The following is a 27,834-nucleotide window of genomic DNA, read 5'->3' on the forward strand; positions in this document are numbered from 1 at the left end:
GTCTACAGCTCAGCGTCTTAACCTCTGAGCCATCACAGCCCCTCAGGTGTTTATTAGGGGTGTGCAAAAAAAATATTTTTAACCAGTATTTTTCAGATCGGGTCTATCGAACCACCCAAGAAGTCAGGATTTCCAAAAAATCCCAGATCTTAATACCAGTACAGGATTTGGACCTGGGATTTTTCGTAAATCCCAAATTTTTTGGGGTCCAATAGACCTAAGAAAAAATTTTTTAAAAAAAGCCAGTGCAAAGCTTTTGACTGTGATGAGAAATCTGAAAAAATGTGGCCACTGCATGGTGAAATCTTGTAAAACAGAAGGGGCTGGACAAGGCTTCCACGTGTGTGGGGCAGAGCTAGAAGGAACAGAATGCATTTATGCAAAATGAGTGCATAATTATGCATATAATTTGGCATATTTGGTTCAGATTGAAGAATTTGGGGCTGCCAAAAATATTTCTACATGGTGGGACATCAGCATCCCTCCCATAGGACCAGTACTGAAGTCATGTGGTAAAACTTTGCCATTTGAGGACGCATGTAGAGTGTTGTACATTTTTGTGCTTCTTGATCACTCTCCTTGCATATAGAAAACTAGTGTGTTGATCTAATCTAGCCTCTAATTTTCATTCTGTACACAAGGAATGTTATCCAATGAGGGAATATTCAAGTTTGCAACACACACACACCAAACTTGAAGTGGTACAGTCCAGGAAAAGCTATACCACTTCATTTTGGGTAAGCTGGACCGTACTGCCATGTCTCCTGTTCCTTAATCCTTTTTCCACCCCCACCCTCCACCATAGTTCTGGTCCTAGCCAGTGGCGAGATCAGCTGACTCCCAGCGAGCTCTTGGAGCATTTTGTTCGAATCAAGAACATACCAATGCCAGAGATCAGCGAAGATGGCAACAAAGCCACTTTCATGGACAGGACTTTCCAGCTCTCTGACTTTGGTGAGTCACTCAATATATTGCTCCAGAGGGAGGGAGGCAAAGGATTTGAGATCCCCTGAACATGGTCCTAAGTTGCATTCTGACACCCACCTAGCGGGCAGAGAAAAGCACTATCCGGCCCTTCCGGCAGATGGCGCAGCTGTACTGCCGGGGTCCACCTTTGCCTCCATTGAAGGAGGAAGGGGCGACATGTATGCTGGGACAACTACATGACTCACGGGGGTGGAGCTGGCGTACTAACAGCCGGCTTCGCTCCCGATTAACCAGTTCTTGCGAAGAGCTCTTCGCAGGTCATTTGGGTGCGTTGGCCAAGGGTTAGTATAGTATGGTCTGCGATGATTCCCAGGAGGGGATTCCCAACCCCAGGTCATTACCTCCCAGGTGCACCACCAGCACATCGGGGGGAAGGTGCATGGGCCCCTGAAACAATATAGACAGGAGGCCCACCCAGTGAAGGCCATGGTGCCCCCGCCATTCAATGGTGGCCCACTGACTGAGGCCCAGCTGAGATCCAAACGCAGTTCTCCGTGCCCAATGTGCTCCCCAGAAGACAAAGCTGTGGCCACAGAGGAGAACCCGCTTCCTCTCAATGGCCCCAATATGACCTAAGAAGGAAACAACAGTTAACCCACAGAAAAAAACACATGAAGAGGAAACAGGGGCGGACCTAGAGGGGAATGACCGTGTACCCCCTAAGAGGAAGGAAAGGGACGCTCATAAGACTTATAGGCAGCGGAGTGTCACCTACCCAGCCGCTGAATGTCCAGGGAAGAGTAACCCATGGCTGCAGCAGTGGATGCCACCCCGATCCGAAAGGAATGTGTGCCAAACTTCACCCCTGACAAGCCCAACCTCGATAGGGCCCGTGTGGTCACTGCCCAAAATTGGTGCCTTGTAAGCGGACTGCCATCCTCATGGCGAAACAACCAGCCATCACTCCTCCCCCGAACAGCCACATAGCTGACCAGGGCTGAAACTGGGCATAGCTCAGGATCCGCACAGGGGCCCAAACTGACCATAGCACCCCTTTGGTGCTGGTCGGTCTTAGACCGCCACACCTTGATGAAAGCCCATCCGGAATCCATGGTAAGGTCTGCCATAAGCAAGACATGGCTGGAGGAATCCCCTTTGGACTGTGCGACCAGCTCGCTGACCCTGAGGGCCCCAAAGCAGGCCACCAGAGCCACCGCATGAAAGAGACATGCCTCAAATTCCAAGGTACAGACCAGGGCCCACACCCCTCTCAGGCCCTTGAGTATAGCTGGGGAAATTGGCTGCCTAGTGTCCACTCACTGGCCATCCTCCCTGGACCATCCCTCAAGCATTTTCCTAAGCCGAAGGTCATTGATGTCCTCTCGGTACCCCAACGCCTTGCTGGTGAAGGCCGGGGCCGAAAGACGACCCTTGATGGAACACACTGCAAGCCCCTTACCTTTCAAATCAACACAGTAGTGGAGCAACTGTTCCACTGGCAGGGGCCAAAGCACGTGATATCCTGCCTCTGCCCTAAACTCGTCAAATTGGCATATTGCCCACTCATAAGATTTTCTGGTACTGGAGGCAATGGCAAGGCCTCTACCTTCCAAGCTGCCACAGCTCCGGGGGGATCCTTGCCGGACGAAGATCAGTTCCAGGGGCCAGCTGACAAAATCTCTCCATCTGTTTGCAAGAGAGAGTGTCAACGACCCCATTATCCACCCCCGGAACATGCCTGGCCAAGAACAAAATATTAAGTCTCAGACAGTGCCATAACCCATGGGGACCTGGACGACAAAGAGTTAATAATGTGGACAACTGCTAAGTTATCACCCCAAAGCCAGATGGTGACCAGTATGGGAAAAACTCCAGGAAGCTGAGGTCCTGGCTGAGACCAGCCTCAACCCAATCAGGATGCCAATTTTCTGCACACTAATGTCCTTGGAAAAATACCCAAAAGCCCAGGGAATCTGCTGCATCAGAATGCACTTGCAGTTCAGCCTGAAGCCACAGATCCATCCTTGAAAAGGACACCCTGTTAAAGTCACTTAAAAACTCATGCCAGACCAGCATGTCGGCTCACATGCAGGAAGTGATATGAGTCCTATGGTGTGGGAGGTGGAGGCCAGTCATGGCATCGCAAAGCCAACGCAGAAATGCCCGGCCCGGGGCCAACACTTTACAAGCAAAATTAAGGTGACCCACTAACTGTTGAAGCTCCAACAGCGATACCTTTCACTTGGACAGAAAACTGGAAGCCCGGCTTAACAAATCTCGCACCTTGTTCTCCGGCAGGCAGGACAGCTGAGCTACCATATCGAGCTCAATCTCAAGAAAAATCAATCGTGAGACCGGCCCCTCTGTTTTTTCATTCGCAAGTGGCACCCCCAATTCCGTGGTTAGCTCTATGAAACTATTGAGCAGTGAACCGCATTGCCCCGACCCCGCAGGCCCCACAAAAAGGAAATCATCAAGATAATGCATTGCCCCCATAAAACCAGACTTCTTTCTGACAGCCCCCCCTTGCCAAAACCAGCTCTTTGAAAAGTACCACCTGCCCCCTCCCAACTGGCAGCCCAGAATGGAGAGGTGAGTGGGGCAGCAATGGGCAGCTATGACAACAGGAACTGCTGGCAGGCTTCCTAGGGGCTTGGGAAGAGGGAAGCTGGTTTGCCCACCTGTGTCAAAGTGGTATTTGTGTAAAACTAAAACCAGAACCAGAAATTGCCAACATTCGCTGGATTATGGAGAAAGCAAGAGAGTACCAGAAAAACATCTACTTCTGCTTCATTGACTATGCTAAAGCCTTTGACTGTGTGGCAGGTCCTTAAAGAGATGGGAGTACCAGACCACCTCACATGTCTCTTGAGAAACCTGTATAAGGGTCAAGAAGCGACAGTTAGAACCGGATATGGAACAACTGATTGGTTTAGCATAGGAAAAGGAGTACCCTCACAAATGAAACTGGTTTATTTGTGATGTTTCATGGTTCATGAAGCTGGCATACCATGAACCATACCACATTTTCCCAGTTCATGCCCATCACTACTCAACACCAGTTCTCTAGGTGAAATCCATCTGGTTGTCCTCATGAATTACCCCTGCATTGACCCATGTGGATCTATAAGAACCAGATCATCACTGAGACAGTACCCTAAGACCACAATTGTACCTTTAAAGATTGACTACCTCTTTCAATAGTCTTTCAGTAGTCATGTATGGCTGCGAGAGTTGGACTATAAGGAAGGCCGAGCGCCGAAGAATAGATTCTTTTGAACTATGGTGCTGGAGAAGACTCTTGAGAGTCCCTTGGACTGCAAGAAGATCAAATCAGTCAATCCTAAAAGAAATCAACCCTGACTGTTCCCTGGAAGGCCAGATAATGAAACTGAAGCTCAAATACTTTGGCGACCAAATAAGAAGGGAGCACTCACTGGAGAAGACCCTGATGCTGGGAAAGATTGAAGGTCAAAGAAGACGGGGACGGCAAAGGATGAGATGGTTAGACAGTGTCATAGATGCAACAATCATGAAATTGAGCCAACTTCAGAGGACGGTGGAAGACAGGAAGGCCTGGCATGATCTGGTCCATGGGGTCGCAAAGAGTCGGACTCGACTGTGCGACTGAACAACAACAACAAAAACCAGAACCATAATGATCTCTGCATGGCTGCCTTTCCCAAGACACCTTACTAGGTCCAGCAGCCAGATGAGATGTGTGGCAAATCTGGGGTAGAAGAATAAGAAATAGAGGAGTCTCATCCATGGGATAAATCCACTGGGAAATTTTCCTACGCAAGCCCCACAGAAATCAACCTAAGCTTTAAAAGAGCTCAGTAGCAGAGGGAGGTGGGGAGGGGGGAAATGGGCACAACAAAGTGGCGTGTAAAGGTGCTCAGTTTGCATAATTTATACCAGTCACAACACTCAGGTTTTCTTATTGCTTTGTTGTAGAACTGCAATTTTTAAAAAACCAAAAACACACATGATATTGGACAGGGTGAAACTAAACGTGACATTGGAGTTCCGTGATTAGCTCTCAAATGCAGTACAGAAGCCAATCTGGATCAGGGTGATAGCACAATGTGAAGAGGTTAACGTTTTAATCCTGTGCTGTTACCTGTGCTGTTGAAAATTCCATAACTGTCCCTCCAAGGCAGCTTTAAGCTCCTTTAGGGGGGAAAAAGACAGATACCTGTATTGTGCCTTTTTTCCCACCAGAAATTAAAACAGTCCAGGAAGGTCATTTTCAGTGACCAGGACAAAAACTTCCAAAAAATCTTTTCTCCAGTGTAATGACCTTGATCTATATCATCCCCATCCTAATACACAAACCACTTTTAGGAACAAATAATAAGCCTAGAGTTCCAATCAGAGAATCCAGCATGATGTACTTTAAGAGTACTAAGTTTCCTGGTATTTGGCCCTGGGATCTCTGAGGCAGGTTTCCAGATAATCACATAATTCTGCTGAATTTTCAGAAACCAAAAAACCTTCACACAACTACGTGGGGCCACCAAAAGAGCGCATGGCCCTTCACCTCCTGCGCTCATGTGGGCTGGTGCCGGAACACCTAGAGACGCGCGCCCTCTACAACAGTGCCCTGCCTGGTATTGAACAGGTAACTTCATAACTGATGGGAGTTGAATAGCTTGGAACTGGTTTTAATTTTTAGTGTAAGCATGACTTTAGAGTGTCCGTATCTTTTGGTTGAGAATACAGGGTGTTTGTGTTATCCTTGCAAAAATGAGTCTGTTCACAGAGTTTCAGGAAAGCAAGACTGTCTCAAAAGATGGTAGCATTGTATCAGGATGCAGTGAGATGTAGTGATCAAGACACAACAGTTGATGTTTGTAATATAATATGTTGTGTGACATCTGGTAACATCATGGATGTTTGATGCAAAGAACCTTATAGGTCTGGGCCTTATGCTTAAAAACCTGTCCAATGTTGCAGAAGTTTCCACATTTGTTTCCTTTTATATAACACTTTCCATGTTCACTTATGTACTGAAAAACCTCTGCCTCTTGTTGAAGATTCTGGAGAGTGTTATTGGGGTCACAGAGTGCTCCAGCAAAGTCTATTGCATCTTCTGATACCTCTTACCCAAACTGGACCCAGAGAAGGGGAAATTAGCTTTAAAACTTTTTACCTGGTTGTAAGCTGCCCTGAGCCAGCCTAGGCTGGAATGGGGGGGATAAAAATCAATAAAATCAATCAATAAATAAAATGACTCCAGAAAGGAATAATGCAGGACCTCGCAGTCTGTGTATACCAGGGTAGATCTCAGTGTGGATGCCCAAAAGTAAAATTATGAAGGAAGAGAGTGAGAGAGAATAATTGAAAATACAAATAAACAGCATTATTGTATACAAAATAAAAAATATAAAGAACCTACATTAAGCACTTGAGATCCAAGTAATCATACACACACACACACACACCCCAACAAGACAACACAAAAAAGGTAGAAGAGAGGACAATTGGGAAGTTTTAGGGTAGGGACATATAACGTGTAATCTGAAGCTAGAGGTCTGGAGAGGTCCAGGAGCAGCCGCTGCCAGGGCCGGCTCACCCGCTAGGCAAACTAGGCCTTCGCCTAGAGCGTGAGCCGGCCGTTGAGGCATGGGAGGAGAGGCAGGGGCAGCCGCCGGCAGCCTCTCCTCGCCCGCAGCCCGGCCAGGGCAAGAAGGGTGGGGGAAGGGAAGGGACTCGCCGCCGCCGCCAGCAGGAGCAGCAGCGGGACCCCCGGCCTGGGCGCAGGAGGCGATGTCACAGCTCACCTGCCCTCCCCCCTCCATCCTCAGGGATGGGCGGACTGGGCAGAGGCTCCTGAGAGCAGTGCACTCGGGTGCTGTCGGAGGAGGCTGCATGGCGGCGACCAGCAAGGTGCCGCTGTTGGGGCCATGTCGCATGGAGGTGGAGCTGTGGCTCTGGGCGCACCTCCCTCCACCTCCCGGCTGAAGGGACTCAGCGTCACAGCCAGCAGGAGCAGCAGCGGGACGCCCGGCTGGGGCACAGGAGGCGGCACTGCAGCTCGCCCGCCCGCCCTCCCCCTGCGGCAGGATCCATTTGCTAGTGCCTGGGGTCCTTCTTTTGTGGACCAAAGATCCTCAGGGTGCATGGGGGTTGGCTGTCCTGGCTTTGGATTGGGTCAGGATAAAAAGCTTGAATCTCACTAGCTGGTTTAAAGTTACCTGCTGTCAAACTTTGATGTGGAAAAGTGGGTAAAATACCTTGATTAAGCTATTGTGAGCCAAATCTGCAGGGGTGCAAAGTGCCCGGTTGAGGCAACATAATTAACATACTTGAATTAGGTTGAAGTGAACTGGATATGCATGGACACAAAAGTTTGGGTGAGGCAAGATAGTTCCTGAAACAGGATGGAAGGCAAATTAATGACTTAAGTGCCCTTCTTGATTGAGTAAAAATGAAAAAAGAGGAACCAATCATTGGTTAACAAAACAGCAACTTTCTTGGATTGGGCAGACACCTCTGAGGTATGTCAGGATACTGGGTGATGTCTCCAGTGTTGAAAAGTCTTTTGTTATTGAGAACAATATTACTCTGAGCTGGGGGAGATCAGTTTCTAATTCCAGCACACCCTTAATCTTCTTTTCTGGAATTTTCCAATGTTACAGCGGTACCCAGGTACCTTTATAAGACTTCCCAAGTTTCAGATCCCCTTGGCACATAGGCTATAAAAGGGATGCATATTAAAACAACTAAGTCCAAAATAAGAGGGGGGCCCTACTATCCAAGGGGGTCTCAGCTGGAAGAGGGGCAGAGTCCTCACATACCCTATCTGAAATAGAAGTGGGCATTATATAATGAGAAAGATTCATGGTAGCTGGTGTGCTGTTTTTTCAAGGATGTACTGCTGCCATGACTGGCCTTACCAATGAGGAATGCTTGATAACTCAAAATTATTTGGATGCTTATGCTGGAATACAATGGATATCACTCCCTGATTGTATCCCATCTGCCTAGAGGATCAACTGGTGGCCATTGAGTTGAGGCACATTGGCTTTAAGTCCCAGAAAAGCAATGGTGCCATGAGATTAGCACAGGTTGTTCACAGCCTGGAAACCAAATTTTCATAAGAACAGAAAAAGAGCCCTGTTGGATCTATTCCAGCATTCTGTTTCCTGCAATGGCCAACCAAAATCCCAAATTAGCTCAGCAATACTGATCCATTTTATTTTTACCTCTTATTTATTTAGAACATTTCCATGCCACCTCTCCAGAGATCCTTCTCAGGACAGCTTGCAAAGTAAAACATAATGAAAACATAAATCACAAAATGTATTAACAATTACAGTCCCAGTATTTCAAAAGAATCCCAGTATTAACAACCCCGACAAGAATATAAGACATCTTTATGCACATCTCTGAATCGCGTATGAGGAAGCAGGGAGAGATGGCTCAAAGGGCTGTAATGTCAGTGTGATCAAATAAGCCTAGACATGTGTTCCTCACTAGGGTTGCCAAGTGTATCTTCGCTGGGAGCAGGGGGGCTCCCGGCTGGTGACTTGTGTGCGCGCACGCACCGCACGCACGTCACCCGGAAGTGACGGGAGGACGCCAGGCATGCTGGGGGCGGGGCCACGGCCATACAAGGGAAAACACCCCGCCCCCAGCATGCCCGCGTCACTTCCAGGTGACGCGCACGTCGGGGTGGAGTTCCCCCCGGGGCCCGATCCAGCAGCGCCGGGGAACGGGCCTCTGGGGCGGGGGTTTCCCTGCCCCCCGGGGGGACTTGGGATCCCTATTCCTCGCAGAGTTCCTTGAAACCAGTCCAAAGGCTTGGGACAATTCAGACCTTACAAAGGCCATTTCCCATTCCCATTTTCTCTCCACGTCCTTGCTGGCACCTTTAGAATGCAGAAGGGGGGAGGTGATTCTTGCCCTAAAAAGAAATAGGGTGGGCTAGTGGACATGGGACAGCAGGAGATCTACTTTTCAAGGTAACAAAGTTTTTAGTAACACAAGAAACGGCCGGGAAGGCCAGCTTCCCGACTGGCAAGACTGCAGTGCTGAGGAATTTTTTTTGGACATTTTTCATCCTTCTAATATCCAGGGTAAAATCCAGATGTGGGTTGATGCCTTCCCAGAAAGCTTAGGTGAACCAGGACCTGCTTTTGATATCACCCCAAGGAGGCCCAAGTTGTAAGTGAATATGCATACCCTGAACTCTTAAAATTCAGATTAAAATTACTCTTGTCCAGCTGATTTTCAATAAGATTAACTGAGAGGCTATAGCTGATATGCAATTTCCAAATGTCTCCATCTGGCCACCAATAGCCCTCTCTTCCCCACCAAACATACTAACAGGGTGTCCTGTTTCAGAGACAAGGATGTTGCAATTATCTTATCTATGTTTCTTTCCCATTTGCATTAATTTCATTCCTTCTCCTTTTACAATATGATCAAGGGGAATGCTGGCTTCCATTGACACCTGGAATGTAGGATCCAACATGCTCTTCCCATCTGCATAAACCATTAAGTGTAAGCTGAGCTGTACCTACATGGGTCCCGTGCAGGAGACTCCTATACCCCAAAATGGGGTAGATAGACTTGTATGGCATTAGTAGAATATGATGTCCACATTAGCTCATACATGACATTCTACCTGTGCTGTGGGTTATTAATTTGAATAATGTATATCCTGCTTTTCTGCTTTGCAAAAAAGGCATCCAAGGCAGTTTACACAAATCTTTAAAACAACCAGTCAGGGATCCTGTGCGCTTCCTTCTCCATCCTACATGTTATAGCAGTTATGTAAACTAGCCTTGAATGCTCGTGGGGGACTTACAGAAAGTCTCTCTGTGCACTAGAAAAGTTCGTTTGGATCAGACCTGGTGCTTGGGTGCAGCAGGGAAAGTATCTCTCCAAACATCCACCGGCAAACAAACTTACCTTCTCTTCTCTCTAGATATGAACTCCGATGCATCATCTGGAACACAATGGATGTGGATCTGGAGGACACTAATATTTTTGGAGACAGGATGAGCGACATTTATGTTAAAGGGTACCAAGCCAAGGGGCAATGGGTGAATCACAGCTACTTGTTCTGCAGGACTGACAGCGCAGTCCTAAGTTAGAGTTATGCCCTTGCCTTCAGTGGACTGAAAAAGTTGAAATACTATTTAGGATTGCACTGAGTGGCCAACTGTCAAATGACTGCCCTTACTTCTTCCTGGAGATCTACTACCATTCCCATTTAGAGTTCCTTTTAGGTTGTTATTTGATGCCCCACTTGGAATTTTTAAAAAAATCATTCACAAATGTGTGTGTTGGCTTTCTCCAAAGAACTAAAGGCAGTTTACAATTAGCAAAAGCAATGATACAAAAAGAAGAGACCTGCAGCTAAAGATCTAGGAAGCTGTTATGAATTGGTACACGAACAGTCTTCCCCATCTTCCAATTCTGGATCATGTTCCTCTCCTCTGAAAGGTGGAGAAGAATGCAGGGAGAGAATGGGCAGATTCTTCTCACTGGATTTCTCTTCTTCATCTGATCCATTCTTCCTTCCATCCTTGCTTTTGCTGGACTCTGTGTTTTCCTGCCTTCTCAGCCCCTCCACCTCCTGCTTTTTCTACCCTTCATCCTCAGCCCCACTGCCTGCCCTTCCCCTCCTGTGACAGTAGGCCAGCTGAGCCCATCACTGCATTCATCTTGTTGCCACCAATCCCCTCCTCAGCAAAAGTCTATAAAATGAAGGCCATTGAACTTATAGCCTGGAGATTGGCAGCCCTATCAGATTGCACTGTGAGTCTCCGACACGTTTTTAAAGTATTAGCTGCAGGGCCAGGATTTGAACTGCAGGACGGAGGACTTAGGGGTCTCGCTCCACACACACATACTCCATGCTGGTTTCCCAACCATAAGCTACTCCTCCCACCAAGTTGCTATGTGCTCCACTGGAGGAAACACATAAGCTGATGGTGTGCTGTTTGAATGTTCCCCAACAGGCCAAACAGTAGCTCCTGGAAGTCTTTTGGAGTCAGGAAAGCCCTTATGAGTAATAGCTTAACTCCCAGTCCCAAGCACAGCCCCAGTCAGAACCATTTCCTTGCAGCTTTTGTTTAGCTATAAAAATGGGCTAGAGATCTGTTTGTGAATCTTCCAGAATATTATTTGGTCTGACCTTCATCCAGGTGGGGGGAGAGGGGGTTCTGAGACTCAAAGACTCTACAGTGGTAATGCTTCAAGGAAATTATATTAGTGTATAATCAGTGCTCAGAGTTTGGAAAAATGGGAAGTGGGGTAAAAAAAAAATTTCATATTAGGCCAGACTTCGTGTAGCCTGCAGTCTATTCACCATCTTTAGGTATATAATCATTACCACGAATAGAGTTACTATAAACAAAGTCAAAAATATTTATGGCCTAATATTAAGTATGGCATACCTTCAAAGGAGGTTCCAAATATTTTTGTTGTGTAATTCTATGCAGTGCCTCCCTAGAGGGAGAATAAGAAGTGTTGTTAGTACAAGGATGTCCCTTTCTCACCCACAGTGCCAATTTCAGCAAGCTCTGCAAATTAGACTCTTTCTATCTTCTTGCTTTCCCCAAGCCAGAGCTGTTTTTGGAACTGGGAGAGTGAGGGAGGCACTGTGCAGGCAGGGCAGGCACTTGGAGAGACAACTTCCTGCAACATGTGAAGTGCCAACAAATTGTGTCTCCATAAGCATGCATGCCTCATCACTAGTATCTGTCTGTCCCAGTCCCAGCCCTCCGCAAACAACAGTGGCCTGGGCAAGCCTAAATGGAGAAACTCAATGACTATTTCCGTCTAGCCTTCCCTCGTCCATCTTCCTCCAATGGGTGTAGCCCTAAACTCAGCAAAACTTATTTCCCATTCCCACTGTCCTTGCTCAGACAGGCCCGGCATGAGCATGAAACTTTTCCCTGGTGAATGATGATATGACCCCGTTCCTCCTGAGATGTTTTAATCTACTGAAAAAGGAGTTGAATGCTTTTCGGGTCACTTGAAAAAAACATTTGGATGGCATCCCACCCCATTTTGAGCCCTGGATATAACTGCACATCTTCCAACTTTCTAGAAACAGTCCCTGATAGATGGAGACATGCGCTACATCATACACCATGATGGTGATGACATCGGGAGGCACTTATTATTCCATTGTTCTTGCAGCTCCTACCACCACATTGAACAAGGGCTGTGAAAGGGCAGGGACCTCATTCCCAAAGTTGGTAGCAGGATTGCACAAGTCAAGTTTCATATCTGATGTGCCAGCTGCATCCCACAATCTGGGATGGGGCAGAAGAGATCCAGTTAGTGACTCCAACACTCCTTCTATGTTGATTTTAGATGGCTGGATGGCCTGGAAGAGGACAAGCAAAAGACGGATGTCCACTATAGGTCTCTGGCAGGAGAAGGCAACTTCAACTGGAGGTTTGTGTTTACCATGGAGTATCTCCCCATGGAGCAGGTCTGCGTCCTCACCAAAAAGGTGGGTAAAAATGGCCATAAGTATTTTATATGATTTTTTTTAAAGCTTCTGGCCTTCCTCTAAGGCAGGTTGTGTGTTGACTTTCTCAAAGCTAAGAGAACCCCCACCATGTTCCCCAAATCCAGCTAAGAGCCTCATGTACATCCCCTTCTGAATCAACAACTGCAGTCATAACTCCATGCACAACTAAAGGTGCATCAGAGTATGAACATCATTTGTGCATGTTGCATTGCTTTCAGTGGACCGCCCATTCTAGAGCAACTGCAATTCCACACTCTATTCATGTGCAAATGACTCCTTAAAACACAACTCGGACTCCATCTCAGTGCATATATTTATCTAGTCCCCAGGCCTTACGCAGTCAAGTAAACTGAAAAAAGTATTTCGTACACCCAGTTGGATTTGTAGCCCACTTCTCCCACCAGACCCATTTAGCATTACCCCTCCCATCTTTTTTTAAACATCCAAGTAATATATAATCAAGGTTCTTCTGGGCATGTCTAGAGTGTCTCCCAGCAATAAACTGCAGTCTGGCTCCACAGAATTAAGGGACAGGGCTTTCTTCCATGCAGTGCTGGGCTTTCGCAGTCCCTCTTTCACTTTAAAAATCCCTTCTGAATAGGGTTGCCAACCTCCAGATGGTGTCTGGTGATCTCCTGGGATTACAACTGATCTCCAGGCTACAGAGATCAGCTTACCTGGAGAAAATGGTCGCTTTGAAAGGTGGACTTAATGGCATTATACCCCATTGAAGTCCCTCCCCTCCACTCCCCAAATCCTGCTCTTGTCAGCCTCCCCTCCCAAAATCTCCAGGTATTTCCCAACCCAGAGCTGGCAACCCTACTCCTGAATATCCTAGGAGCACAGGCCAAAAGATTTCTTGGCAGTTTTAAAGAATGCAGGAGTTCTTGCCCTTACTGGCTCATTTTCAGCTTTGATCAATGGGGGGCATGAATCCTCTGCTGGTCTTGCATGCTGCAAAGCAGGAATTACCTTTGTCTGCCTTTATTCCATGGATAGCTTGTACAAGAATCTCCTTTTGAGGAGAGAGTACTGGAGATTTATGGCATTTTTGTAAAATTTGTTGTCTTTATAAATGGACAAGTAGGACACAACAGAGGCAAGGGCACACTCTTGAAGTGTAGCTGACCCACCATCCCTCATCAGATCCCCAGAGAGAGGTGGGCTTCCACCAACTCACACCTGCCTAGGTTGGCTTTTCTCTTCCCAAGCTCAGGCCTGCTGATTCTTGATCTGTGTCTGTGTACCTGCCCCTTCCCCTCAGCTGGGAGGGGTCATCTCCTCTAAGCACTAGCAAAATTTCCTGGAGGGAAAAGTTGGATCAATTGCACCTGAGAGGCACATTGGAGGTCTACTGGTTCAGCTGTGTTTTCTCCTGCCAATTTTGCAGCAACATTTCTGGAGTCTGGACGAAACCATGCAGAAAGTGCCCCCCAAGCTGATCATCCAGATTTGGGATAACGACAAGTTCTCAGCTGATGATTTTCTCGGTAAGGAGAACATTTTTGTCTCAAGAAGGTGCCAGGTGGCAAGTGCCTCTTCCTGACTCCTCCCCACAAAGCTTTTCTTTGTCCTAACACAACATAATGATTTCCAGTTTACAAGTTTCAATGAAGTCCATCTCTATACTTTGGGTTGGACCAATTTCAAAATATTTCCATGAATATTTCCAAAGGAATATTATGGTTTCCCTTTGGATAATTCCTATGGCCATTTAACTATAACACAGACACACCCATGTGTCCGAGATAGAAGGCACATGAAGAACTGGCCTCTTAGTGTCCACTCCATGAGTTTTAGCAAGTGACTTTCAAACTGCCACCAAGATTCTGAGGACTGTTATGCACAGCAGTTGCAATGAGCCCCCTGAACCTGGTAAAGGTGGGGGGCATGCCAACAAGGACTGGGACATACCGTCTTTGACTTTCTAGAGTACAATGGCACTGCCAGGAGAGTGGTGGGCCCTTTACCAGCCTTGTGGCCTTGGTGACCCCCCCCCCTTTGCCATCCTTAGGAGCGAGTCCTGCTTTGGATGTTCAGGGAACTGTTTCTAAATTGATTTGAAAGGAGGGGGGCATGCCAACAAGGACTGGGGCATACTGTCTTTGACTTTCTAGAGTACAATGGCACTGCCAGGAGAGTGGTGGGCCCTTTACCAGCCTTGTGGCCTTGGTGACCCCCCCCCTTGCCATCCTTAGGAGCGAGTCCTGCTTTGGATGTTCAGAGAACTGTTTCTAAATTGATTTGTTTGCCAAGAAAGCCTTATATGTTGCAAAGGATTTGGGGGTCATACTCTAGAGCTTGTTCTCAATTCAACCAGGGCATCCACCAGGAAAGGTGGGGGACTAATATAGGAAAGTAAAAAAGGGAAACCTCAAAACTGATGTTCACTGTGCCCTAGTGTCTGTTCTGATTAGTCTATCAAGAGAGACAACATTTCTTTTAAAGAATTTGCAATGTTTCTTTTACCATAAATAGTAGACTAAAAGAACAGACTGTATATTCACTCCGATTTTGCAATTGCCTTCTTTTTATCCAGGTTATACCCTTGATGAAGACAGTAGTCTCAAAATATTTGGGGGCACATCAAACACTTATTTGAGGATAGTTGAGTTTTTCCTCATTGGCAATCCATGTAAAATGAACATGTGCCATTTGTGGGCTTCTTTTACAAGACACACGAAGGCCCAGTCAATACCTCACATAAACTGAACATGTGGCCCAGAACATTAAGTTCTCAGTACCATGCTAGAGTTCTGGGGCAGCGCAAGCATTGCTGTATGAATATAGCACTGAAGACAGGAAATTTGAAAGCCCATTGCTTACAGTAAGGAAAACCTCAGAACTGATGTTCACTGTGCCCCAATGTATGAATATAGCACTGAAGAGAGGAAATTTGAAAGCCCATTGCTTACAGTAGGGAGCAGGGATGCCAGCCTTGAGGTGGGACCTGGGGATCCCATGGAGTCACAGCTGCAGACTACACAGAAAATGGATGCTTTGGCTGGTGGACCCTATGGTATTGTACCCCACTGAGGTCCCTGTCCTCCCCAGGTTCTATTCTCACATCGCCAGAAATTTCCCAGTCTGGATCTGGCAACCCTAGTTGGGAGACCAAAGTCCAACCACCACCACCAAGCTTCCCCTTCTGTCTGCAGGAGTTCTGGAGCTCAACCTGACCAGCATTCCGCGACCGGCCAAACGGCCCCGTGACTGCACTGTGAAAATGCTGCTGGAGGGCAGCCGTGACTCCTCTCCGTTTCATCGCAAGAAGCCCAAGCGGATCTCCTTGTTTGCGCAGAAGAATTTGAGGGGCTGGTGGCCGTGCATTGTGTTTGAGGATGACAAGCGGAGGGTCTCGGTAAGGAAAGAGAAGACATTGTGTTCAAGCTACAACCCAGCCTGGTTGGCCTGATGTACATTTTCATTTGGGAACAGAAGGCAGACAGTAATGGCAGAATGAGGAACTTGGGGGGCTCACCTGCAAACCACCCAGACTCTACCGTCCTTGTGCCATTTCCCCCTACTCCCGAGTACACCTCATGTAGCCATCCATCTAAACCTACAATGTGATGACATGATTGCAACTGGGAGGGGCAGGGAGAGGAAATGAGACAGCCACACACCCACCCCAACCTACTTAGTGCTGAACTTACCTTGGCCGCCTGTCTCCCTTCATTGTGGCTTTGCCTCTTTGGCTTTCTAGGGGAAGGTTGAAATGTCATTGGAGCTGCTGACAGAAAAGGAAGCCGAAGAACGCCCGGCTGGGAAGGGAAGGGAGGAGCCAAATATGAACCCGGTCCTGAAGCCACCAGAGTAAGACCACAGTGTGAAAGTGGCCTCCGTTCAGAATGGGCAGGGGGGGAGCAGAAACACCGGGTTCTGAGTATCAAAGCATCCTGGTGCTTTCCCCCCCCCAGCCACGTTCACTCATGTTGGCTGCCAGTGACGGGAAGGGGTTGGAGGGGCGAGAGCTGGGAGCAGCTGTCATAGCCAAAATCTGACAATATCTTCATCTCCATTGTCCTCCCTCTGGCCAGGAGGCCAGAGACATCCTTCCTGTGGTTCACAGCCCCAATGCAGAGCGTCAAGTATGTCGTCTGGCAGAAGAGCAAGTGGAAGATCATCATGTTCTTCTGCTTCCTGCTGCTGGCCCTGTTGTTCGCCGCCTTCATCTATTCAGCCCCAGTGAGTCCTTTGCTGAGGGGATGGGAAATTTGGCTCACCAAGGAGCTAGGTATTTGAAGTGGAGGGGCTCAAACTCTTCCCTACTGCTGTGAGTCATGCCAGAGAGAGAAAGACAGGGACTGCAGTTCTGCTGGCTTGCTTACTTCCTGCCTCCCCCACCCCACCTCCATGTTCTGCCTGACCACCTCCTCCTTCTTTTCTCAGGGCTACTTGGCCATGAAGTTAATAAATCCAATGAGAAGTACCGTCAAAATAACTGCTCCCTCTAAGAAAGAAAACAAGCATCGACCAAAATGAGACTTGGTAGCTACTGTTGCTGCAGCAACTCAGATCTCCAAGTGTCACCACATACCTGTGAACTGCTCCTGATGTCCAGAAGTGGAATCTTCCTTTGGAGCCCCCCACCCCACCCCCACCCACCCTTGTCTTGCTTCCAAAGAGACTTCAGGAGCAGAACCTCCCAACGAGCCAGGCAACAGCCCCCCCAAGTCTTCTCACCATCACACAGGCTCTCCGATTTCAACCACAATTGTCGGCATCAACGATAGCCAAGACCCACTTCACATGAAGAAGGGGGAGGAGCCCCACTGCAAAGTTCCTAAACAAACTGTTCAAATCCTCTTCAATTAAAATAAAACGCGAAGCATAAGTGGGCTTGTAATAGCCCTGTGTATATTTACTCAGAAGTAAGTACAATGGAACTTATGGGACTGCAATCTCAATTGAATTGTTGATTTGTTATTTTTAGGCTCCCCATCCTCCAAGGAGCTCAGGGTGACTGTATAGGGCCTCTCACCCAACCATTTTTTCTTCATAGCAAGCCTGTGAGGTAGGCTAGGCTGAAAGGGAATGAAAAGAGGCCTCGGGGCAACCAGGAACCTTAGGCCATTTGAACTTGGGTCTCCATAGGCATAGTCCAACCACTACATTAAATAAAAACCTTATGTTGTTTAAAATACATTATACAGGGTTTTCTTTTTAAATGTTTAGGGGTTTTTTAATTAATCCAAGATCTTATCAGCACAGCAGGAGGCCCCCTCGAGGAGACATTCCTCTGTCTGCCTCTCCCTGCTTCTGACACAGCATCTGCTGGGACATATGTTGGCATCTTGTACGAACAAAGGAAGCGTGCTTTGTGATTTGTAACTGCTGTTTTAATTATAAGCAAACTGAAAAGTAATATTTTTTTTCATCTGGGCAATAGCTGCATCTAGAGTACTCTGTTTTTAGAACTAAAAAGCAACCATTCATGCTCTTCTTGCCTTTTGAACACAAGGGGCCGTCAGGCAGCTGATTCTTCAGCTGCCCAGCTTACTCTCCAACAGCATCTGTCCCCTCCCCGCTACCATAAAGGGAGCCATGGAGGTGGCAGCAAAGCTTGCCTTGTACAAGCACGGATACACATTCTTGGTTATTGTGGGAAATACCCTCTCCCCAAACTCCCCTAGCCCCATATTTCAAGCCGTGTGCAATTTTGCTTGCTCTGTGTCAGAGTTGAGAATCAGATTTTTTTAAAGAGTTCCTACTTCCAGTCTGTTTCTAGTGACCTCGAGGTTTAAGATTTGTGTCTGCCAAATTTCAGCTTTCTGGGAGGCCTGCAAATAATTTATTGTCTCATTTCCAAACTCTTCTAGTAATAGGGGTGGCTCTGGCTACGTATGTATCAAATGTCAGGGCAAAGGGGTAGCTCATTAAGAAGTACCCCATCAATTTCACTATTTTCAGATGTTTTATTGTTATAAGCTGCCTCATAAGGGAAGATGAGGTATAGAAAAGTTTGGAACGTACAAAGTTGGGATGCCCCAAACCTCACAGCAGGCAGATGGAGCAGGATCTCTCTTTAGTCAGCCCAAGGCAGCTGCCAATCAGCTGTGTACTTGTATAGCAAGTGCAGTGGTCCAGCTCCACCTTGGAAGCCACCCCTGCATCTGCCCCAAGAGTCCGACCTTTTACACATGCTCGAGTGACTCTTGATTTTCTTGGGAGTCAATCCACAAGCACTGACGTCGGTTTAGTCAGAGTTCTTCCACATATATGCCCCCCTATGCATTTTTACAGTTGTGCAATCAGTTGTTTTCTTCTGCATGTGGGTTAAACAATGAGGATTTTCAAGGGAGGGTGATGTCATTATTGGTGGCATCACATCACCTCCCTTATTTTTTAAAAAAGGCCCTAAAATAGCAATATAATACTATAGTGCCACAGTAATAATTTAAGCAAGTTCTCTGAATTTTCCAGCTTTCATTTTTAAAAAAATATGTAGTCTCTTTCCTTATGGAGAGATGTCTTTTTCCTTACATCTCCCCAAGGGAAGGAACCACAGACTTTAACTTTAAAAAAAAAATCAAAGCTGGAATTCAGCAAACCTGCTTAAACTGTCATTGCAACACAATAGACGGAGTGGTTTAACAGTAGCGGTCCAATCATTGAAAAGTGGGCTGGAAGGGGGTGGGACAAAGGAAAAAAAAATTACACACTCGGAAAAAGCGGAATCAAAATCAGCTTCCAGAAAAATATTGGGGTAAAAAAGTGGTCTCAACTGGAAAATAAACAGGGGGGGAAACAAACAAAAAACCAAAGGGAAAATGAAAAGCACACAAATGCATGTGGAGATCAGGAGATAAACTGAAACAGTAACAGGCCAGGGCCAATGGAAAAAACCATGCGGAAAAGCCCTGTTTAGTGTGTGGCTGGCTGGCAGCAGCAAGCGTGGATGTGTTGGGGAAGGGGGGCACATGAAGCTGCCTTATACTGAATCAGACCCTTGGTCCATCAAAGTCAGTATTGTCTACTCAGACTGGCAGCAGCTCTCCAGGGTCTCAGACAGAGGTCTTCCACATCACCTACTGCCAGATCCTTTTAACTGGAGATGCCGAGGATTAAACCTGGGACCTTCTGCATGCTCTAACCCTGAGCCACAGCCCCTACTCAAGGGAGAATAGGAATCCCTTGGGATGATGGTGCAGATGGGTGAAGTGCTGCCACTCGCACATCCTTGTACCATCGTGCCACAGGGAGTAGCCCTCCTTCCCTAGGCAGCAGAGCAGGCATCAAGGGCTACTAATAAAATCAGACCCCTTTGCACAGACTAGATAAAAATCAACCACCCAGAAGGCAAGGAAGACGCTTTGGCATTTGTGCATGTTTATTTCAAGACACAAAATTACATGTACAGAAGGGGGGTGGGGAGAAAAGAGGCAAAAGCACAGACAAGGCTTTAAGCGATCAGGCAAAAACAGAAGAGATTCTTTGAAAATGACAGTGCTTCCAGGCTGCAGTATTGCTTTGTCATCAAGTAGAAAAAGGGCCAACACTGCCAGGAAGAGACAGAACCATCCTACTGAAGCAACAAGCCTCACTGCCGCTTATGATGGAAAACGGTAATTGGCTATGACCACATCTGGGACCCCTGCATTCCAGGTAGGACACTCCTGTGGTTTTTAGCTACTGGAGCCACTCCTGCAAGGAGGCATCCCCTGAGACTTCAGAACCAATCTGTCTCTCAACAACAGAACAGATGGTCCAGGCCAGGAACAGAACGCGAGGAAATGATCAGCATTGCTAGGGGCAGTATGAGTAATTCAGCGTTTAAGACAGAAGGACAGATCCATGCCTTCACTTGGAACCTATATGAATGGATGAGGCTGCCTTCCATTAAGCTCAACCACTGGGCCATCTAGCGCAATACCCTCACTCTTGTGTGGCAGCTGTTTATCAAACCCTCCGGCAGAAGTCTTTTCTGGTATTGCTCCCTGGAAATACTAAGGAGTGGCTTTGGAGTGTTCTACATGCAAAGCCTGTGCTGGGTTGCCAACTCCAGACTGGCAAAATCCTGCTGGTTTGGGGGTGGAGCCTGGGGAGGGCAGGATTTTGGGAGGGGAAGGAGCTCAGCAGGGATATAATGCCATGAAGTCCACCCTGCAAAGCTGCCATTTTCTCCAGGGAATGTAATCTCTGTAGTCTGGAGGTCAGATGGAACTCCAGGAGACCTCCAGGCCCCACCTGGAAATTGGCAACCTGACCCTGCACATTTCTTCAAAACTAACCTAGCTTGTGTAATCCCGCCACCGTGCTCCCAAAGTCTGCAACAGCCCCACAGTCACAACTATGGAATAGGGCTGCCAAATCCCCCCGGGGGCAGATTCCCCCCCCCCCCGCTTTGGAGGCCCGATTTCCGCCCCCGCAGAATCGGGCCCCAGGGGAAACCCCACCCCCGCGTGCACGTCACAGGAAAGTGACGTCATGACGCCGGACACGCTGGGGGCGGGGCACAGCCATTTGAGGGGAAAACATCGAGTTTTCCCCTCAAATGGCTGTGGCCCCGCCCCCAGCGTGCCTGGCGTCATGACGTCACTTCCCTGTGACGTACATGTGGCGCGCGCACACACATGCCGGGAGCTTCCACAAAGTCCCCCGCCGGAGAGGTAAGTCAACTTGGCAACCCTACTATGGAAGGATACAGTTTTCTTGTTCTGTCTTCTGCTGGAAATAGGTCCCTAGAGAACCTGAGGTACTTGCGACAGTGAGACCAGGAGGAAGAATGCTCGCCAGCAGCAGGAAGGGGAATGGGCTACCTGGCCAGCACCAAAGCAAGAGCACATCGGAGGCTCCAGGGTATGGTCATCTGTCTTGTTTCAAGCTACAAGAAGGCATGGAGCAGTCTGTTTTCCAAGCCGCAGTGAGGCTGCACGTATCCCTGTCAGGCTGTTGTTTTACTACAGAGCACCAACTACCTCCAGCTTCCATTATGAAATGCTGGGCAGGGGGACACACAAATCTTTCTCTTTTTTTCACAATCCACTGAGCAAGCGGTCTTGGACACAAAGGGAATCACATGCATGATCTCTATATGAAAGTCTAACATTTTGGAAAAGCAGCTTGTGACTTCAAAGACAGCAGCCACATTTAAGAGTGCCCAGAAAGGGGGGGGGTGCTCACAGAGGAAGGGCACGGCTCCTGCTGGTGACAAAGTACAGATGTCCATCAGGGCCACTACCTTCTTCCCCACAGCAGTCGGGTACATGCACCCCCAGAAAGCATGCAATGGTGCCCTCCTGCTGCCTGTCCCAGCAGCTGGTATTTTGAGGTATGTTGCCACCCAACGGGCCTTTCCCCACATTTCCTGCTTGTGGGCCTGACCATCAGTGGCAGTCTTGGAGCCTCTGAGCTTCCATCCACCCTTCAGCCTACTACCTATCTGACTGAGTTTTAAAATATCCCATTCTAAGGCAGTCGCAGGAGAGAGACCCTCCATTATGGCTATCAGCAGAAAGGCCTCTGAAATTTGATGCAACTCACAGCAACTGTAAAGGGTACCACGCAAACAGACAGGCCACTTGGGCAAAGCACAGGCTGGTTCTCACCCAGGGACAGCGCCCTGACAAGCAATGACGTTTCTAGGATTTCTGGTTCATCCGAATCAGTCCTGTGGCTTCTGTCACTCCTCCAAGTCTCAAGATTGAGTGTTCTGATCCAACTTGCATTCCAAAAAGGATGTGGCCAGTTACAATCCAGACAAGTGGAAAAGGAGGGTAGTTTGCTTCACTTCAGAGATGAACCACAAGAAAAGAAGCAAACATTTGCAGCAGTGGAAATCTCTCTGCCCGTTTTTGACAATTTTTCTGGGATCAAGCCTAAAGGGGACAGAAATGCCTAGACTCCCAAGTGCTTTTGCCCTGCAGAGGCAGACAGCTGGGATTAGCCCCGTGACCAGCCAAGGAAACACTGCCTTTGTGCTGAACCAGCTTCGTCCAATGGCATCACTACACAGCCAAACCCCAAAGGCTACATAGCACTGTGGTACTACCGTGCTCAGTATTGTGATTGCTGATTGGCTGGGATCACTCTAGGAAAGAGAATGACGCCAACACTAGGAATGGTGGCACCAAAGGAAGAAAACAGAAGAACTCAAGTGTGTTTTTTTTAATTATGAGGTTGAGGAAGCCTCCTTTTAAGAACCTTAAAAAAATCACAAGCTTTGTGTACAAGCCCTGCTTCAAACACATCAACATCACATTAACATGACCTTTTAAAAAACACCCTTGACATTGGGAAAGGGGCGGGAGGGGTGCTAAGATAGCATGTCGTAGTCCAGTGATCAGAGGGCAGGGCAAGGCTGCCCTACTGTACGTACAGTGCAACTACAGGTTATTCTCCTCAGAACCATTTCACAACACTGGTAGAAAGCAGCACTGCCCTTCTCCCCTATGGATTGAAACCCAGCTCCATGAGCTGGAGGTCAGACAACTACTCCTCCGGCAAACAGAGGAGGAGACATGTGAAAGGCAGCACACGACTCCCATGGTAACAAAACCCAGTGACAATGGACATTTCCTTCAAACAAGGTCAATTCTTGCCGAGACCCAAAGATAAGAAATATCCTGACCAATACGAAAAGGGAAACCTCATCAGAGTGAGTGAGAGTGTGTGTGTGTGTGTGTGTGTGTGTGTGTGTGTGTGTGTGTGTGTTGGGTGGGTGAAGGAGGAGGGGGATCTCTTTAGTCACTGGGAACTGGGGTGTTGTAGCACCAGCGGAGGGCAGGTACAGTCAAGTTCCTTCAGAGAAAGAAATGAGGCAGCATCGCAGTAATGAAAACACATTGTGTTTGTCCTAAGAACAGTAGTTTTGTTGGTTTTTTAAGCAGCTTTCTGCCTTTGTAAAAACCTTTTCACTTCAGCGTGAGTAAGCCCCTGCCGTGGAGCAACAGTGCAACTGCAGTGGATTCTTGGACCGATGCCGGGACACACGTGGGGTGCAACAGTGTGCCTGAACTGAAGACGCACTCTCTAGAATGTTCCAGGGCTGCTTCATAATGGTGGGCAAAACTGGGGAGCATTCGTAAACCCTGAAACATCGCCCACAACCGTCTGCCTTAGAGCAAGGCACCGACCCTGACCTATAGCAAGGCTCAGACCACTGTGGACAACAGAGGTCCTTCTTTGGGTTCCTGTGGATACCCCCCATTTAGGTATCGAAGTCACCATGATCTCCTGGCAGATTAATCAAGGCTCGCCTCTTTACCTTTGGGAAAAGAAAGGCACCTTCATTCACTTAGCAAGGGCCAGCGGCTAAGCCCAACCTTATATAATCAGAAGTCTCAAGTAAGTCTAAAAACAAAAGGCATGGAAGGGGAACGGAGATGAGACACTTCTATTTCTTCAGGATGGGGAGGGGAAGGAGTTACATTCACCAGGCTAGCATCCATCTTTCCCCTGTTCCACAAGCAGCACAAGGAATATTTGGGTGGTGGATCAGAGAACAGTGGTCACTATTTCTTACAGCTCTAGGTTTTGAGGTTTCCTAGTCAAGGCAGGGACTTGCCCAAGATGCTACTGAAAAGGAGCCCCCAGCAAGGCATTGACTACATGGCCTGGTCCCCGCCCCGCCCCCGCAGCACACCAAGCATCGCCATCTTGCCCCCTGCCGAAACAAAGCTCCTGGATTCCAACCGCAAGGCCATCTTCATAGGGGGACAGCAGCTGTTGCCAACTGTGGGCCTCATTGGCTGGTGGTCTCCTGATCGACCCACAGTGACATGGAAGTTCATTTCACATCACATGATCAAGGATATGTTCATACCCATCAAGTCTTGTAGAAATGCCGGGGCTGGTAAGCTCAGTTTGGAAAAAGGCAAAGTGGAAAGGGCAGGTACAATTGCTTCCCCAACTGGGGGCCCAACAAGCAGGTCCCCAAGCCAGAAGTCAGTCCCATTACAAGTTTTCAAGATCCAAATGGACTGCAGTCCTTGTGGCAGGGCTAGGAAAGGATACTCCTTATAGACTAGCCTCCACCTGCATCTGCTACCACCCCTGCCAATGCCACTAGCGGTAGTCTCGAAGGCAAAACCCCCAAAGAATAGGCCAAGATGCTTCGTGATCAGTAGAAGTGTTTCCGGCTCTGTTCCTGCCATTTGTTGTAGACAATAACTCCAATGACAATGGCAAAGACCAAGGCAACCAGCGAGAAAAAGACAATCAAGAACAGAGCAAGGCCACTCATTGGTTCCAGCGGAGCCTCCACTGCAGAAGACAGACAGAGGTCACACTCAGATGCTCAAACACAAAAGGTATCACAAACAGTGTTCCCTCTAAGTGTTCCCTCTAAGCTGAGTTAGTGTGAGCTAGCTCACAGATTTTTAGCCTCTGGCTCACACATTTTTGTCTTCGCTCAGGAAGGATGGGGCTCCAGAGCAGACTAATTCATGCAGCAGCCAAATTGCTCGCTCACAACTTTAATGCCAGCAGCTCACAAAGTAGGATTTTTGCTCACAAGGCTCCACAGCTTAGGGGGAACATGATTCACAAACCACCACCGTGTTTGCATCCTCCATGTCTAGAAGAACTTCCCGGGTGAGATGACTAGGTGATCAATTATTACTAGTTAGCTAAAATAGAGCTTTCATGTTCAGAGACAGGAGACCTCAGAGTACCAGATCATTGGGACAAGGAAAAAGCATTCTATTATGCCCTGCTTGCAAGCAGTATTCCCTCTAAGCTGAGTTAGCATGAGCTGGCTCACAGTTTTTTAGCCTCCAGCTCATACATTTTTGTCTTAATCAGAAAGGATGGCTCCAAAGCAAACTAATTTATGCAGTAGCCAAATCGCTCACTCACAACTTTAATGCCAGTAGCCCACAAAGTAGAATTTTTGCTCACAAGACTCCCCAGCTTAGAGGGAGCATTGCTTGCAAGCCCCCTGAAGTATCTGGCTGGCTGCTATTAGAAACAGGATGCTGGGGCAGAGCAATCCTTGACCTGATGTATTCTCATCTCACTGCTTTCATGTGAAATATGAAAAGGGATGGGTCTGTGCTAGAGTTGTGCGATGACCACTACTGCTTGAAAATGTGTGTAATATTTTTAGTGCAACCAATCCAGATGTTGAACAACAGAAGCTGCACCTCCCAGCAGCCCATTCCAAAAGAGGGCAGCTTTGGCATGCAGTCCTGCACCTACAGAGCTGAAGGGGAGGAGGAGGCTGATTGCTTGGACAGAGCCAACTGGTCTTTTCCCTTTATAGTTGCCAGCTTGGCAGGGAGTCATGACTGAATGGAAAGGAGCCACATGGCTGCTTCATCAACATGTTCCTCATCACAGCACAGGGAAGGGAATCCCAAACTGCTGCAGGAGCCCATGAGTGCAAACGTTCCCTGGATCCTCAGCTGCTAGCTGTCCAGGGGACACTTGTGATGACTGAGCAGGAATTGACCTCCCTAACTCACCCCCACAAGCAGAGCCCCTTTACTGCAGCAGATGATGACCTTCCACTCCAAAGGACACAAGCACCCTGCAAGCCACCACCATCTACACTGGAAATAATCCTCCTCCTGTAGCTCCCCCCACCCCCCGTGAGCCCCACCTTCCAATTTCAGGCCAACCTACTTCCAGGCAGTTTCATGTTCTCCACAATAGGAAGAAAGACCTCTTTGTCCCGTTGTTCCTCTTGTGGTGTCCGTTCAACTGTCAGCTGGTATAACTTCAGGGAAATGATGTCATGGTTATCTGGGGAAGAACAACAAAGAGAGTTTGGGGTTTAGGGCCTGTGGCCACTGACCAGCCTTCTGCTGTTTGATCTGGTGCTGAATTCATCCAACCAGCTCTCTTCTCATTCCAGCACCCCTGTCAGTAGGAGTGTCTCATACAACCAATGAGTAGAATTAGACTGGATGAATGAGACTACAGCTATATCACAGGTTTAGACTGTTGCAGCTTGCCCAACAGCACAGTGACTGGGGAAGCAAATGCATGTTGGACCCCTCCTGGCAAACTGATTCCACTGGCTTCTCATCATTCTGAGAATGCAAACGGCACTGAGAAAGAGCAGCATGTCCCTATCCACTCAGGATTTCTGCTGCAATAGTTCGACCTCTCTTCCCACCTGCAGTTGTTCATTCTCTTTTCCCCAGCTTGACATTCTGGATGCAGCAGTAACAAGCACTGCAAAACCAGTCTATGATCAAGGAGATTAACTCAAGCCCCCAGCCTGTGCCAAGCAGTTCAGTGGATGACCACGAACCATCGCTCTCTTTCACTCAGCACAGCCCACTGCATGGTGCTGTTGCAAGGAAAAAATGGAGGAAACGGCCTGTGTTTGCTGTCTAAGTTCTTTGGAGAATGGGTAGAATAAAAATCCAGCAATACATTAAACCAGCTCTGGCTTGCACTCCTCTGTGTGTTCAGATCTTGAGGCATGAAATTCTGGCCTTAACAGGCTGAGCAAGGGTAGCACAAAGCAAACATTCAGGCTGTGATGTGGTTTGTGTAAAGAAGGTAAATGTGACAGGCTATTTTAATAAATAAAAACATGAAAAGCCTAAAAGTGGTACCCCACAAAGAACTGGAGTCCAATGATGCAGACACTGCCTGCAGATTATTTAAAATCATACCACCATAAGGACTAGAACCCTTTTTGGGGAAAATGGGGGAGGGGGCGGGAATAAGTACCAGAGACAGATTCTGCTTCCACACTAAAATTCTGTGCACACAGAATGGAAGGAAGAGCTGGCAGCAATACTGATGGGCCCACTGCCATCCGTTAAGCTTTCCGTTCTATGAGGTCCTTTGCCAGGCTGAAGCAAAGCTCATAAACAAGGACGTAGCTTTGGAAGACTAGGAGAGGGGCTGCTGTGCATGCAGAAGGCCCCCAGGTCAACCCTTAGCCTCTCCCCTAAAAAAAACAAGTGGCAGGTAGCAAGCGATGTGAAAGACCTCTTCCCTTTTTTTAGGCCCCCCTGGAGGGGATTTTTTATTGCATTTTTTAATAGACTACAAACTACAACAAAAAATTAGGAAGGGGTAACTACATCTAGGGAGAAAGGAAAGAAAACCACTACTAACTAAAACCCCAAGTATAGGAGATCATAACAATATCTTATATAAATGTTAATCTTAAATTGCTAGTATTACTTTGAACATAGTCGGTTATGCAATTTTTTTTATCTTTTTATCCAATGATTTAACTGTTTAAGAGAACCCCCAGAGCATCCCATAATAAAACTAAAGTTTTAAGGCACAATTCAGAGTCCTTCAGCCTTCATTTTGTCTTATCTTTCTAATCCTCAATTCATACATACGCTTGGGGGCAGCTGCCCCCTTATCGGAAAGAGAGTCCTCGTCGGAAGGACACCGAGTCCAATTCACCACTGGATTTACTGTCATCTTCTTCCTTCTCAACCTCGGCTGGCTCTCCCAGCTGCACTCTCAGGAACTCACAAGCT

The 27,834-nt window shown here is 47.7% G+C and overlaps 2 protein-coding genes across 2 annotated transcripts in view; one reads left to right on the forward strand and one right to left on the reverse strand.

Annotated features, from left to right (window-relative positions):
* Positions 1-16,915, forward strand: part of FER1L5 (fer-1 like family member 5) — a 97,903-nt gene extending 80,988 nt beyond the window's left edge. The window contains exons 36-45 of the mRNA XM_015408148.1: positions 806-954; positions 5,412-5,551; positions 9,011-9,099; positions 9,866-9,961; positions 12,268-12,409; positions 13,821-13,920; positions 15,589-15,791; positions 16,137-16,246; positions 16,471-16,618; positions 16,823-16,915. Coding sequence (XP_015263634.1) covers positions 806-954; positions 5,412-5,551; positions 9,011-9,099; positions 9,866-9,961; positions 12,268-12,409; positions 13,821-13,920; positions 15,589-15,791; positions 16,137-16,246; positions 16,471-16,618; positions 16,823-16,915 — 1,270 coding nt within the window. The remainder of the gene's footprint in view (positions 1-805; positions 955-5,411; positions 5,552-9,010; positions 9,100-9,865; positions 9,962-12,267; positions 12,410-13,820; positions 13,921-15,588; positions 15,792-16,136; positions 16,247-16,470; positions 16,619-16,822) is intronic.
* Positions 16,916-21,891: 4,976 nt separating this feature from the next.
* Positions 21,892-27,834, reverse strand: part of LMAN2L (lectin, mannose-binding 2-like) — a 21,089-nt gene continuing 15,146 nt past the window's right edge. Inside the window, exons 7-8 of the mRNA XM_015408149.1 lie at positions 26,000-26,119; positions 21,892-24,637 (exon numbers count right to left, since the gene is read on the reverse strand). Of these exons, the coding sequence (XP_015263635.1) occupies positions 24,495-24,637; positions 26,000-26,119 (263 nt within the window). The 3' untranslated portion in view covers positions 21,892-24,494. The remainder of the gene's footprint in view (positions 24,638-25,999; positions 26,120-27,834) is intronic.

The sequence above is a fragment of the Gekko japonicus genome, unplaced genomic scaffold (genome assembly GCF_001447785.1).
Source record: "Gekko japonicus isolate JY-2015 unplaced genomic scaffold, Gekko_japonicus_V1.1 scaffold139, whole genome shotgun sequence".
NCBI lineage: Eukaryota > Metazoa > Chordata > Lepidosauria > Squamata > Gekkonidae > Gekko > Gekko japonicus.